Source organism: Aotus nancymaae, unplaced genomic scaffold, assembly GCF_030222135.1.
Source record: "Aotus nancymaae isolate 86718 unplaced genomic scaffold, 86718_ANA_hifiasm-v0.15.2.pri h1tg000067l, whole genome shotgun sequence".
Classification (NCBI taxonomy): domain Eukaryota; kingdom Metazoa; phylum Chordata; class Mammalia; order Primates; family Aotidae; genus Aotus; species Aotus nancymaae.
This window is the reverse complement of record NW_026988482.1, coordinates 14,310,881-14,324,965: the sequence shown is the minus strand read 5'-3', so window position 1 is coordinate 14,324,965 and position 14,085 is coordinate 14,310,881. Positions and strand designations below refer to the sequence as shown.

At 40.7% G+C, this 14,085-nt stretch overlaps 1 protein-coding gene and 1 non-coding gene across 2 annotated transcripts in view; one reads left to right on the top strand and one right to left on the bottom strand.

Annotated features, from left to right (window-relative positions):
• The first annotated feature begins 1,792 nt into the window (after positions 1 to 1,792).
• Positions 1,793 to 14,085, top strand: part of ATP13A5 (ATPase 13A5) — a 106,322-nt gene continuing 94,029 nt past the window's right edge. The window contains exon 1 of the mRNA XM_021671364.2: positions 1,793 to 1,883. Coding sequence (XP_021527039.2) covers positions 1,821 to 1,883 — 63 coding nt within the window. The 5' untranslated portion in view covers positions 1,793 to 1,820. The remainder of the gene's footprint in view (positions 1,884 to 14,085) is intronic.
• Positions 11,219 to 11,302, bottom strand: LOC135270849 (small nucleolar RNA SNORA16B/SNORA16A family). The gene has a single exon (XR_010339009.1). It is a non-coding gene; the product is annotated as a small nucleolar RNA SNORA16B/SNORA16A family (small nucleolar RNA).

The following is a 14,085-nucleotide window of genomic DNA, read 5'->3' as shown; positions in this document are numbered from 1 at the left end:
TGTCTTTCTCTTACATTTAATTGTTTAGAACTGGGCCACATGCCCACCTATAGACAAATCATTGACTCATGCTTGGTGCTTTTAGCTAAAGTCATGCTGTGCAAATTTGTTTTTTTCCAGCAGGAAATATGAGTAAATAGCTGATGGGTAAGTAGTGAATGACAGCTGCCACTCATGTCTTTAATGAAGTTTTACTAAAATCCAGAACATCTTTATTCAAATCTGCATTTTACCTTAGATTGTTACTACTTACAAGGCAACATTGACACTGGCATATTATACTTCAGTATGGGTACCTCAGGAGCCTCTGGCATGAAGAGCTGTAGTTTTCTGTCTGTTTATTCTCATCAGCCACTTTCTCCTGGTCAGAGAGCACTTCAGCCTCTCCTGAACATCAGGTTGGACACTTGTGCTGGCTCAAGGCAATCACTGACTATTTCTGTCAGTGGAAACAGCCAAATACCATCCTCTAGTAATTTTCATTCACAGCAAATTTTCTTCCATAGTCGAAGTGCAAGGACGAAATAAGGGCCAATAAAATGACAAAAGTTTTCATCATGAACAAATTAACTAACTCTGGAATGAATCATAGTATACTTATTTTTTAATGAAAATATCAAATTCAGTGGTGTTGAAATTTGGGCTATAACCTTAATCCTCGGTCTTTCTAGCGTCTCCTCGCTCCACACACTTTGCTCATTTGAAAACTTTTGTAAACTGTAAAGAGTAAATGAAAAGAATTGAGTTATTAACATAGTTTACTTTTTAAAGCCTCTTTTTTCTTGATTAATGTAATGATTGTGATGATGATTACTTCTCTCTTACTGAGTGTGGAGGGTGCAATTGTTATCATCTTAAATCTTTATATCACCCAATTATTGACATTTTATGTAGTAGAAACCTAAAATTCAGATTTTAAGAGGATTTTTCCAGGGTCATCAGTAAAGCAGAGATTAGAACTCAGATTTTTCTAATTCCAAAATGATTTTTTTTTTTTTTTTTTTTTTTTTGAGACGGAGTTTCGCTCTTGTTACCCAGACTGGAGTGCAATGGCGCGATCTCGGCTCACCGCAACCTCCGCCTCCTGGGTTCAGGCAATTCTCCTGCCTCAGCCTCCTGAGTAGCTGGGATTACAGGCACGCGCCACCATGCCCAGCTAATTTTTTTGTATTTTTAGTAGAGACGGGGTTTCACCATGTTGACCAGTATGGTCTCGATCTCTTGACCTCGTGATCCACCCACCTCGGCCTCCCAAAGTGCTGGGATTACAGGCGTGAGCCACCGCGCCTGGCCCCAAAATGATTCTTACATTCTCTTTCATGAGCCAACCTCCCTTCCTTTCATTCTCATTGTCACCCTTAATATGTTCATTACTTTTTCAAAGTCTGCAGGGTTTTTATACACCTCTTACTGGTTAATCCTTTTGTCTTAGGCTTTAGCAAAGGGACTATACTCATTCCTTGGCTGAGATGTTTATGGACAGTATGCAGAATTATTTATCATTACCTTTCTAGTTTGACAGCTTTCCTCTCCTTCATTCCTCAAGTCCAGAGGCACTCATATCTAGCTCAATAAACAAACACTAGGAAAAAAAAAAAAAAAAAAAAACAGCAAGCAGATTAACAGACCACTCCTGCTCCTGAGAAGATTTTCTCTTTTTCCTTTGTTAGTCTAATAGGCAAGGTGTGTACTAAGAGATTTTAAAAGTACATGAGAAGAGCAATCACAAGCTGTGATGATTCTGAGTTCACAGAAGCCCAAGGGATTTTGACATTTCTTCAAGGAGTTAGCCAGGAGAAACCCTAACCGGTTGAGTTTAGATGGAGGAGAACAGTAAGAAGACCCAGCGGGCTTTGCTCAACCAGGGAGAGGAGGATGAACTGGTGAGTCTTCCCTTTATTTTATTAGTCTTCTCAAAGTGCCCAAGGATGTGAGCAGGGGCTACAGCTTAAGTAGAAGAGAGAGTGTGGCACGGATGCTTCAGGCTTCAGGACCTTGAAAGGTTTCAGTCTGGTAAGGTTCCTTAAGGGCTGCAAAGCACCATTTTACAGTGGGGGAACCTGCAGGGGCTGAGAGACTTGTGTCCTCTGCATGATAGAATTCTTGCCATCTTCATATGCAATGACCCTGGGAAGTTTCCTCAGACATTTAGAGTATTTGCCGAGTCCCCACGGTGCTCACTGAGGTGTCTCCCCCTTGTTTTCTGGGTTGCCATGTGATTGGACAGACTCTAGTGAAAGCAGGAACTCCTTTTTTATTCTCATGCTTTGGGTATGTATGCATGACCTAGGCTTAGGGTGCTTTGGGCCAAAGTCATGCTTTTTATAAGTGCAGAGGGAATTTTTAAGCATCAACTACTAAAGAAGGACTAGAATGTGGCCTGGGATTTTAACACATCTTTAAAAAAATTCTCACGTCTTCAATTTTTTTCCCCCACTGCTCTTTTCATCAAATGCACACACACACACTTAAAAATAGTAATTAAAAAGTTGAAAACTATAGTGTTTATTTGGTGCTGAGGAGTTTACATTTATGATTTTATATAATCCTCAGAACTCAGTGATGAAAGAACTAATCCTATTTTATTGAAAAGAAATCTGAGATCAGGGAGGTTAAATAACTTGCCCAAGGTCATTAGCCTGCAAGAGACAGGCTGGGAATCCAGCCTACTCCTTCCTTCTCCATGTCCTGTGCTGTTCACAGTCCTACAGTGGCTCCAGTTAGACAACAAAGAAAGGAGACAGAGATAGACGGGGGAAGGATCAGAGTGAGGGCACATTTGGGGGCCTGGAAGAACCCGGAGAACATGGTTCGTAGATTAGAATGATGTCAGTTTCCTGGCTGGTCTCCTGGTTCCCTGTGAGATCTGTGGCAAATCCATAGCAGCTCTCCCTCCATATATCCTTGTTTGCTAATCTAAGGCAAATATATGATTTCATCTGCATTTATGTTGTTCAATAAGGCAGCCACGGGCCACCTGTAGTTTCTGAGCACCGGAAAAGTAGCTAGTCCACACTAAAATATGCTTTATGTGTAAGACACTTACCAGGTTTTGAAGACTTCAGTTAAAAAAGGTAAAATTTTTTATTAATAATTTTTATATTGTCTACACATTGAAATGACACTGTTTTACATAGGTTAAGTAAAAATTTCACCCGCTTCTCTTTACGTCTTTAATATGGCTGCTAGGAAATTTAATATTACAAAGGCAGCTCATATTTGTGACTTGCATTATTGCACCACGCTAAGCTTGACGATGGCACAGCACTTTAACATCTTCAGAATGAAGGCTTTTAAAGAACTAAAATCTGTTCACCTGGGTTCGCTGCTGAACAGTTCCGCCAGCGCTGATGTTTCCAATACGTGGATGAGCGTGCATGGAAAACTTCAGCGGCTCTTTGTTCTTCTCTAACTAGTTGCTGTATTTATAAAGCTGATAGCCCGATATTTTAATTCTCTCACTCACAGAAGGGACATTGTATGACACGATTAAATAATGAACCAGGTGCCAGTTTTCTTCCTTTTTGCAGGCAACCAAATACTTTTATAGACACTCGCCAGAAACCTTTATTAGGAATCCTAGTAAGCTCATTCTGAGGAAGGGGAGATGGCTGTAGATTTCTTTTTCACAAATCTTACTCTTGGGCATACAGCACAGATGCAAATCCTATTCTGGTCAATCAGGTAATCCAGTGAGTCAGGTAAGCCTGGGGCAGCTGGGCATATCCTTACCCTTGGGCATAGAGCACAGGTGCAAATCCTTCTCTTACTCTTGGACATCCAGCACAGATGCAAATCCTACTCTGGTGGATCAGGTAATCCAGTGAGTCAGGTAGACCTGGGGCAGCTGGGGTGACCAAACTGTGGAAGCTGTGACTTAGCTCCAGGCAACTGCTGTCCTGATCTTGCAATTGCTGGCCTTTTAGAAGGAAGTCAGATGAGGAATAACACACACTGGGGCCTGTCAGAGAGTGGGAGGTGGGAGGAGGGAGAGCATCAGGAAGAATAGCTAATGGGTGCTGGGCTTAACACCTAGGTGGTGGTTCGATCTGGACAGCAAACCACCATGGCACAGTTTTACCTATGTAACAAACCTGCACGTCCTGCACATGTACCCCTGAACTTAAAATAAAAGTTGAAAATTAAAAAAAGTAAAGAGACCCCTGGCCGGGCACGGTGGCTCATGCCTGTAATCCCAGCACTTTGGGAGGCAAAGGTGGGAAGATAGCTTGAGGCCAGAAGTTCAAGACCAGCCTGGTTAACATAGCAAAAGCCTGTTTTTATTATAAATAAAAGAGACCCTAGAGAACTCCCTTGTTCCTTCTACTGTGAGGGCATAGGAACAAGACAGCCGCCTATGCACAGAAAGAGGGCCCTCATTGGCCTCTGGATCTGCTAGCATCTTAATCTTGGACTTCCCAGACTCTAAAAATAGATGTTTGTTTTTAAAACTAAAAGGTAAAAAATAAATAAATAAAGGGAAGCCAGAATCTGACTTTTTATGTGATGTAGCCTGATTATAAATTTTGAAAACAAACTCATCTTTTTAAAACATTCAGTAGGTCAAACTCAACCTGGGCACGGTTTATTCCCAGCCTTGGGGGCTATCATTCTGTGACGTTGACAGCCTTACCCACTTGGTCTTCCTTCCCTGAAGATTCCTGATAGCCCAGTCTTCTATTTGCATTCATTATTTCAAGCGAACCATCAGTTGTGATCGTGAGAGGCATTGTGGTAAAAATTAGAGACAGTTGAGGCAAATAATGAACTCCTTCAATCAAACACCCCTGAAGAGCCCAAGTGAATGGAGGAGGGATGCTGTGAGATTATGCAAGTTCAGTCTTGGGTGATTCTGCTGAGCTCAGCATGGAGATAAAGCTTTGCACTGGCCTGTAGATTGAAGCCTGTTATCATTCCCATCTGCTGTTCTCATCCTGCTCCCACTTGCTGTCCTGGGAAGGGTGCAGTGCTAGGTGCTTGACAAACAGGTTTTCATTTTACCCTCACAACAGCCCTGCAATCGATATTCTCACTGTACAGGTCTTTACTGTCTTTTCCAACCTACTCCCACCCGCTCCCCACCCTCTTCACTACTATCCAGCTCTAACAGGCTCCTCTTCTTCACCTGCCTTTTTCCTAAGAACCTGCCCTGCCCAGGCGTTCCTCAGCTTCTCCATTTGCAGTCAGCTTTTCTTATCTTGTCGTAGGGTCTTAGGACTCACAGCTTCACTAAGAGCCCACAGACGGCTTCACAACACAGGACCCTAAATAAACCTGAAACCTTCAGGTTTTATAGCTCCGTACTTAATGGAATGGGATTTGGCTTCAGGCTGACCTAAGTGGAATTCTAGTTCTGTTAGGCAAGTTATTTGACCTCTCTAATACCTACCGTTTAGCATTGTTGTAAGGATTAAATGAGGTAATGCAGCTTTTCCAAACTTATCTTCTGCAGTAGGTATTATATAAAAAGTTTCCCTGTTCTCCTTCCCCATCAGGTTTGAGAAATACTAGGTGAAGCAGGTTTGCAGGTAACAGCAGGGCTTCTCAAATCTTGAATGTGTTTGTCTTGGTCTACTTTGTGTTGCTATAACAGAAGTACACGGACTGGGTGATTTATAAAGAAAAGAAATTTATTTCTTATGGCTCTGGAGGCTGGGAAGTTCAAGGTCGAGGGGGTCACACTTGGTGAGGGTCTTCTTGCTACGCCAATCCCATGGTGGAAAATAATAGGGCAAGAGAGCATGAGAGAGCAGGAGAGTTAAGAGCGGGCCCAACTTGCTTGTATAATGAGCCCACTGTTGCAATAACTAACCTACTAGGGTGATGATAACATTCACAAGGGCAGAGCCTTGTGATCTAATCGCCTCTTATTCGCCCCACTTCCCAACACAAGAACCTGGAACACACATTCAAACCCTATCAATATTAAAGCTTTTTTGTGATCTCTTAAGGGGCATTACAGTGTGCTATACATAAATGTATATATTTTATATAATATGTATATAGTACATGCACGCACACATGCACACACATATTTTGAGACAGGGTCTTGGTCTTCCACACAGGCAGAAGTGCAGTGGTAAGATCACAGCTTACTGTAGCCTCAATCTCCCAGGCACAAGCAATCCTCCTGCCTCTCCTGCCTCAGCCTCCCTTATAGCTGGGACCACAGGCATGTACTACAACAGCCAGCCAATTTTTTAAAAATCTCAGTAGAGAAGAGGTCTCCCTATGTTTTCCAGGCTGGTCTCAAACTCCTGGGCTCAAGTGATCTTCCTGCCACCTCCTAAAGTGCTAGGATTATAGGCATGAGCCACCTCACCCAGCCACAGTGCACCATATTTCCCACACTTATGCATCCATAGAATTTTTTCTATGTGTGTGTGTGTGTGTGCAAATACATGCACAGATTATCTCCTGACCACTGCTTCATGGAACCTGCGTAGGAAGGTTGGACTGTTCTCAATGACTGATAGCTATTATTTTGTCATTATGCCCTGCTGGGAGGAAAAATAATCATGACGGCTCTCAGCCTGGTTTGTCTGGAGGCACACTGTGTGCATGTCAGCCTCTGTTTCAGCAGCTCCTCTGACCACAGGCTGCATTTGCTTTCTGAAGACGACCTTGATTCTGTCTCCACTGGAGCCACAAGCGCCGCTTGATTCATACCAGTTGCGAAGCCCAGCGATTCCATCTGTGCTCCCCTTCTGTACAGACATCCACCAACAAAATATCAAAACTACAAATCAGAGCAGCCCCAGAAGGCAAAATGGCAGCTTGGTGTGGACAAAACAGAATCAACAGAGGAGGCTTTTGCTTCATGGTAATTTTCTTCTGCTGAATAGTGGAGGAGCCTGGACTCTGAGATAGCAAACCTGGGCTTTGGTCAAGGCTCTGCTGCTAACCATGTGGCTGTGGACACCTCTTTGGCCTTGGCCATTTACCTTAGAACAACACCATCAGCTCTCCTGACTCACAAGCTTTGTAAGGGTCACACGTGAGATATGGAAAGAGCTGTGAAAAATAAGTGGTTGATTTATGTACGAGGAATCAAGAGTTACAAAGTGCAAAATAATGCAGGAATACATATATTAAGTGAGATTGGTGTTGGGCACATTTCCTTTTTCTCTGATTAAAATGTAAAGAATAATCATTGTTTGAGGCTATCATTGAGAAAATAATTAATATGTGAAGAGTTGTTAAGAAAAATCAGGAATTTTAAACATGGATGATCTTTCATATATAATGTCATGCTCCATTAGGTCATCCTCCATTAAAGACCCCCCCCCCCCGGCCCCCAAGAAAACACTCAAAGGATTAAAACTGAAAAGTAAAAATTGAAATTGAAAGTCAGGACTGTTGGCTCTCTCCTGTTCTCAGTCAACATGTATATTACCAGCTTGAATGAAGTAAAGATAAGCTTATCAATCTTCAACTGACACCTAGTTATGAGGGAGAGACAACAACATAGGTGACAGAATCAAGATTCAGAAATGTTTCTAGGCTGGATTGTAGGTGAGAAACTGGCGAGATGAAATGTAACAGACCTCATCATTGAGTTTTTGTTTTAAGTTATTATCAAAATACAGGTGAGGATATCAGTGACTTGGGTTTGGTAGTTGTACATGAAAAAGTAATTGAAGGTCTTTATTTGATGTGCTAAATTTTGTTGAATTTTTTATAGTTACATCACATTTTGTATGTGTATGCAACTTTGTATGTGTACATAAGATATATTACCTTGTATGTGATGTAACTTACATACACATACAAAATGTGATGTAACTATAGAAAATTAGTCCTGGAATGCCTTAATAGAAGCCTGCTCTACAGAATAGAAAAAATAAAAATAGTTTGGCCATAATCTGTATTTTTTTATTAAAAAATCTCAGAAGTTATATTTAATTCTAAAACTCATATTTCGAGAGAAATTTCAAGAAGTATAGTGTATTTGGAGGAATATCTGCATATCACAAGTAAGAACTGTTTAAAGAAATTAGAAACAGTTTCCCAAAGAACAGTCATAATGTTTGTCTTCCAAGAGTTGAGTGGCTGATGTGGAGAACGAAAGTAGAGGTTGGTAGATTCCAGCCAGATTTATTTTCCTTATGGGAGAATTTCTTTTTTTTTTTTTTTTTTTTTTTTTTTTTTTGAGACATAGTTTCGCTCTGTTGACCAGGCTGGAGTGAAGAGGTGTGATCTTGGCTCACTGCAACCTCTGCCTCCTGGGTTCAAGTGATTCTCCTGCTTCAGCCTGCCGAGCAGCTGGGATTGCAGGTGTGTGCTACCACACCTGGTTAATTTTTGTATTTTTAGTAGAGACGGGGTTTCACCTTGTTGGCCAGGCTGGTCTCAATCTACTGATCTCATTATCTGCCTGCTGCAGTCTCCCAAAGGAAGGCTTCTAACATCCCATTAGAAAGTTCTGGCCATCACACCTGGCCAGAACTTCCCAATCATCTGCGGTGGCAGAAACTTAATATGATACCCCTGTGATGACCCTTGCTTTTGTATAATCTTCTCTAGCTGAGTGTGGGCAGAACCTGCAACATGAGAAACTATGATGCCTATGATTATGTTATATGAAAAAAGGGACTTTACAGGTATAATCCACATGAACTCAGCTGAGTTAATAAAAACAGAGATTGGGTGGGCATGACCTAATCAGGTGAATCATGAAAAGAGACAGGGCCTTTCCTTAAGTCAGAGATAGTTAAGGCATGAGAGAGGTCTGATGCAAGGGAGGTTCTATGTTGCATTTTTAAAGATGGAAGGTGCTGTGTGGTAAGGAGTGATTGATAAAACTGAGAGTAGCTTCCAGCTGACTAACAACAAGAGAATGGAGGCCTCTGTCTTAAGGCTGCAAGAAACTAAATTCTGCCAACAACCACATGAGTGTGAAGAGGTCTCTGAGCTCCAGAAGGAGCACAGCTCAGGTGATGCCTTGATTTTAGTCTTGTAAGATGTTCAGCAGAGGAGCCAGCTAGCTGAATACCTAACCCATAAAAACAGTGAGATAATACATCTATGTTGTATTAAGACACTGAGTTTGCTATGCAGCAACAGAAAACGAATACAACATCACAGCTGTCCAACATGAAAGCATGCAGCCCCGTAAGGCAACTAAAAGCCTATCTTAAGCAGACTATAGAAGGTCATCTGTGAAGAACACTGTATAGCTATTTTTTCCCTAGAGAGAAATTTGAACCAAATAGTCTCTGAGACTCCCTCCCTGGTTAACAATGCCTTTATTTTACAAATGACTTTTAACTGAACTTGCCATGTTGTCCCATGCCCTTGATCTAGGGCAAATTCTGTTTTCAGAAATTGTTCCTGCTCATCAGGCCAGGCATCTTATCCTCTTTTGACCACACTCGCTGCTCTCTGCTGTTAGCCTCGCCAAACAAAGGTCCTTGGTTTCACTTTTACTTGCAGGAGGACTATATGTTAGCACTCTTGTTTTAGTAATGCCGGCTGAAATTATGGGAATACCTGTAGCCAAGAGTGGTGATATGCTCATCTTGTTTGTATTGGGTTCCAATCACACTGCTAGATAGTGAAAAGTCTTTCTTACTCCAGACTGAATGATTTAGTGTTTATTTTGAACATTTCCAAGCCTGTTCCTTTGTTCTACAAATAATAATTTTATAAATATTAATACTTAAGTAAATAATAATGCCTATTATATAGGGTTGTTGTGAGAATTAAATGATACCTAAGTAAGTACTCAAGAATGATCTTATTGTCAAATAGACTCAATTAGTTCTTATTGTCAAATATAGATGAAAATAAAAGGGATTCAAGACATCGTATCTCTACACAAAGGGCACTCTGTGGCATGAATGCAGAGCACAATGTGAAACTAAGACTAACAATGCTTGGTAATTAGTTACAACTAATTCAAATTACTACATGTGACCAAACCAAATAGTAATAGAGGATTGGAGAAAAATGACCATACTAACATGATCAATTAACTAACGACAATATTATCCTAAGATTAAAGAGAAGAATCTTGAGGTAGAGATCAGAGAGCAGTTTTGAGAATTTCCGCCCATCTGTAACATGTAAAGGAACTCCACTGGGCAAGTCCAGATAGATAACAAAGGGCAGATTGTTAATAAGGAATAAAAACTCGGTGCTGTGATTGTTGCCTAAAAAAAACAATCAATTAACACATGATTAATTCTAGCCACAGGAAAGAACATTGGAATATAATCTCCTTGGCTATGATTCAAACATCTAGAAGCTTAGGCCTCTACAGAAATATCTACCTTGCTCTAATGCTGCTGTAATATTCTTGTCCTTGGAAAAGCCTAACATATCTCAGCAAAACAAATAAACAAGGAAAAATTGGCATTGCTGTTTGCAGAATGGAATTATTATAGTGGGAGTTATTTACGTTATGTCTTGGGTGAGTAAATAAATTAGTAACTTTGTGCTGTAAGAATCTTGGTTTAAGTGAGAGTGTTAGGAGTTATAACCCAAAACACCCATTCCAAAGAATCTGAATCACACACTGCTGTGGTTATGCATGGTGGGTACTCAACAGATATTTTAGATGGCTAAACACACGAACAGTGAATGTAAGAATAAAAGGATTTACAAAAACCCAAGAAGACCTTGTTCAGAACACCAGTTTTGCATTAATGCTGGGATTCTGGATAGAATGAAAATTCAGGTAAAAAGGAAGGAAGAGAGCCCATGGGTTGCTTCCACAAGACTAAGAAGATCCCACCAAAAGAGGATTTGGGTAAGAAACCATGTTTAGATGAAGCGGTACCATATAATTCTCCTTTCCTGAGAAATTCAGCCAATCTTAGTTCTACCTCTGATGGTAAGTGAAAGAGCTACCTATAAAGCAAATAAATAAAACATGTAATATAAAAAGTGCCTTTTGTGTGCTGAACTTAATGTATGTTCTCATTTAACTTTTATGAGGTAGCAACTCATAGCCACTTTACGACTGAGTAAATTGAGGCTCAGTTAAGTAGCATATACAAGGCCACATGATGTGAACATCAGAGGTAAGGTGTTCTATTATGTTACTCAGTTTTTATCCTCCTGTATGAGTGAAGAATGACTGTACTGGGGTGTGTGTGTGTGTGTGTGTGTGTGTGTACGCTTGCATATATAGTTACCACATCTAATTAATCTGAGTCAATTTGGTGTTTATCCTGAAGCCCTTCTCTCCAGTTTTACATACTGCAAAAGTGAGCAGTTTTCTTTTTAGCTTTTATTTGACTTCAATTTTGACAACTTCTGCTCTTTTGAAAAAGCAAAAGCTTCATTGAAGCCATTGGATCAATCACTTTAAGGAATTCAACTATGGTTGTCATGTTTAGGCTCAGCTTCCAGCCCATGCTGAGGTCTGAAGGGAGTGGGTGGATGAATGGCAGGAAACTGAAAGAACCCTCAGGGCGTTGTAGGTAGGTGAAATAAAGCTTTATTTGGCAGCTCTCTCATCAGCAGCTCTCTGATACTGTCTGCTCTGTCTCAGCTGCTTAGTCCAGTGGCTCCCACACACAGCTGCATGGCCAGCCCTCCCTTCAGGATCAGCAGCTTAACTCTTTCTCTGGGCACAAGTGGGCTGAGCTGTGTCCTGGCTGGCTCCCCTCTGTTTGCAAAGATGGACAGCTCTAGCTCTCTCTCTTTCTCTGGGTACGAGCACATCTTTATAGTGTCAGCAGGAAATTACACCTTTTACAGGTGAATAATGGCTTCCCCTTCCACCATGATGTGTACACATCCTACCTCGTGTAAACATCCTACATCAGCCTAACCTTGACCAAAGCACTAGCCACATTCCTTACAACGGTGTTCACAGATAATATTTAGTTTTGCATATTGCTTGTGGTCAAACTATTTTACAATGAGCCCAGTGGGATTAGCCACTTTTATTACTGAAATTTTATTGAATTATGTGTTACCCAGGTAATTCTTAACACATATTAAGTGCTCAAAATGTTTCAGGAACTGTGCTAAATGCATTGCATGCATTATCTTATTAGTTTCTAACAATAACCCTGGAAGATAGTGACTGTTACTATTCTCATCTGTGGAGGAGGAAATTAAGGCATCAGAAATAAAGTGGGTTCCCAAAGTCTTATATACGGTTACATGGCTATATACGATTTGATCTTGGTTTTCCCATGCCATATCCTCAGCTTTTAACTGCTACATCAAACTACTTCTGTTGCATTTTACAACCAGCCACATTTTTCACATGAAAAATCTAAAGTTCAGCAAGTTTAAATCACAGCTGGTAAATAGTGGAGGGAAGAACAGAAGTGAGAGCTTCTAGAAGGCAATGGAGTGGGGTATAAAGAGCGGAGGTTCTGGTGTCAGACCTGGGAGGGAAGCCTGGCTCTAAGTTGCAATTTACGGTAATAAACTCTGTGAAAAAGCACATGCATATTTCACTGTTATTCCTAATCCAGATTGCTTCCTTTGTATTCTGGGTCTAGAAAAAGACTGTTAGGGCTGTGGTACCTCTTTCGGTATCTGGAATACAGAATTCTATAAGAAACAAAAATTTAAAGGAACACCACTGCTTAGACGGAATACAAATCAAGTCTGTGTGAAGATGAGCACAATTTCTGTGCTACTCAACTCAATGAATAGGTGGCAGATCTGGGTTCCTGGCCTCATGAAACACAGGCTGTTTCTGTTACCAGTCTTGACTCAGTAGATTGCAACTAAAAGTTGAAATAGTCACCTCTTTCCTCCTGTGACTGAACCTATTACAAAAATCACCTGTTATTGACTGAGCTGGTTTTTCTCTCAACACCTTACACCTCTCTTTTCAGCTTCACTGTTTTTCCAGGTGTGTGGTATTACTATTCCCCTAAGTACAGAAATGAAAACTGAGACATAGAGAAGTTAAATCCTGAGCTCACAGGTAATAGGTGGAAAAATTTACTTTCCCACAAGTAACCATGGGTAATGGGTCTGAGACTCAGACACTTCCATCCTATTGCCAGTGTCTTTACATTAACAACACCTGTGAATACTGCTTTTAAGGTACAACACCTGTGAATATTCCTTTTCAGGTACAACTATTGCTCCTGGCTCCCTCCTCAACCCTGCATTTCTTAGCAGATTTTATTGGGGGTGTGCAAATATTCAGAAAAAAATCTGAGTGACTCTGACTACATCAGAAGAATAATCATACAATCTAACTTTACTTGAGATTAATTGGTCAAAATAAAAAATATACTGTGTAATATGGTTTGGCTATGTCCCCACACACATCTTATCTCAAATTGTAATCCCCACATGTCATGGGATGCACCTGGTGGGAGGTGATTGGATCATGGGCGTGTTTTCCCCCCATTCTGTTCTCGTGATAGTGAGTGAGTGCTCACGAGATCTGGTTGTTTGATAAGTGCCTGGCTCTTCCCTCTTTTCTCTCTCTCTCACCTGCTGCCACATAGGACATGCCCTGCTTCCCCTTCCACCATGATTGTAAGTTTCCTGAGGCTTCCCCAGCCATGTGGAACTGTGAGTCAATTAAACATCTTTCCTTTATAGATTAACCAGTCAGAGGTAGTATCTTTATAGCAGTGTAAGAATGGATTAATACGTGTAATAAACTCTAATCACACAAACATTAACAAGCTAATTGAAAATATTTGATTAAAAGAATGTCAGATAAAGCAGTGATTCTTTAAAAATCTCAAGTCCCATACCCAGCCACATACCTCTGGGAAAACTGAGAAATGATCTAGAAAGGAGTTTTACCAAGGTTTATGAGGCCAATTTATCAAAGAAGCAAAACATTTCTTCTATTCATCTTTGTTCAAGGAATCGCACGTTTCAGAAAGTTACTCTGACATTTACAAGCTTCTTTCTTTCTCTCTTTTTTATTTTTTTCTAACCTAAACTTTTTTTAAAAAAAGAATGAAATCCTGTCATTTGCAACAACACGGCTAGAACTGGAGGACATTATGTTGAGTGAAATAAGCCAGGTATAGAAAGACAGATATTGCATGTTATCACTAATACGTGGGAGCTAAAAGAAACTGAATTCGTGGTGATAGAGAGTAGAATGATGGTTACCAGGAGGTGGGAAGGGTAATAGGC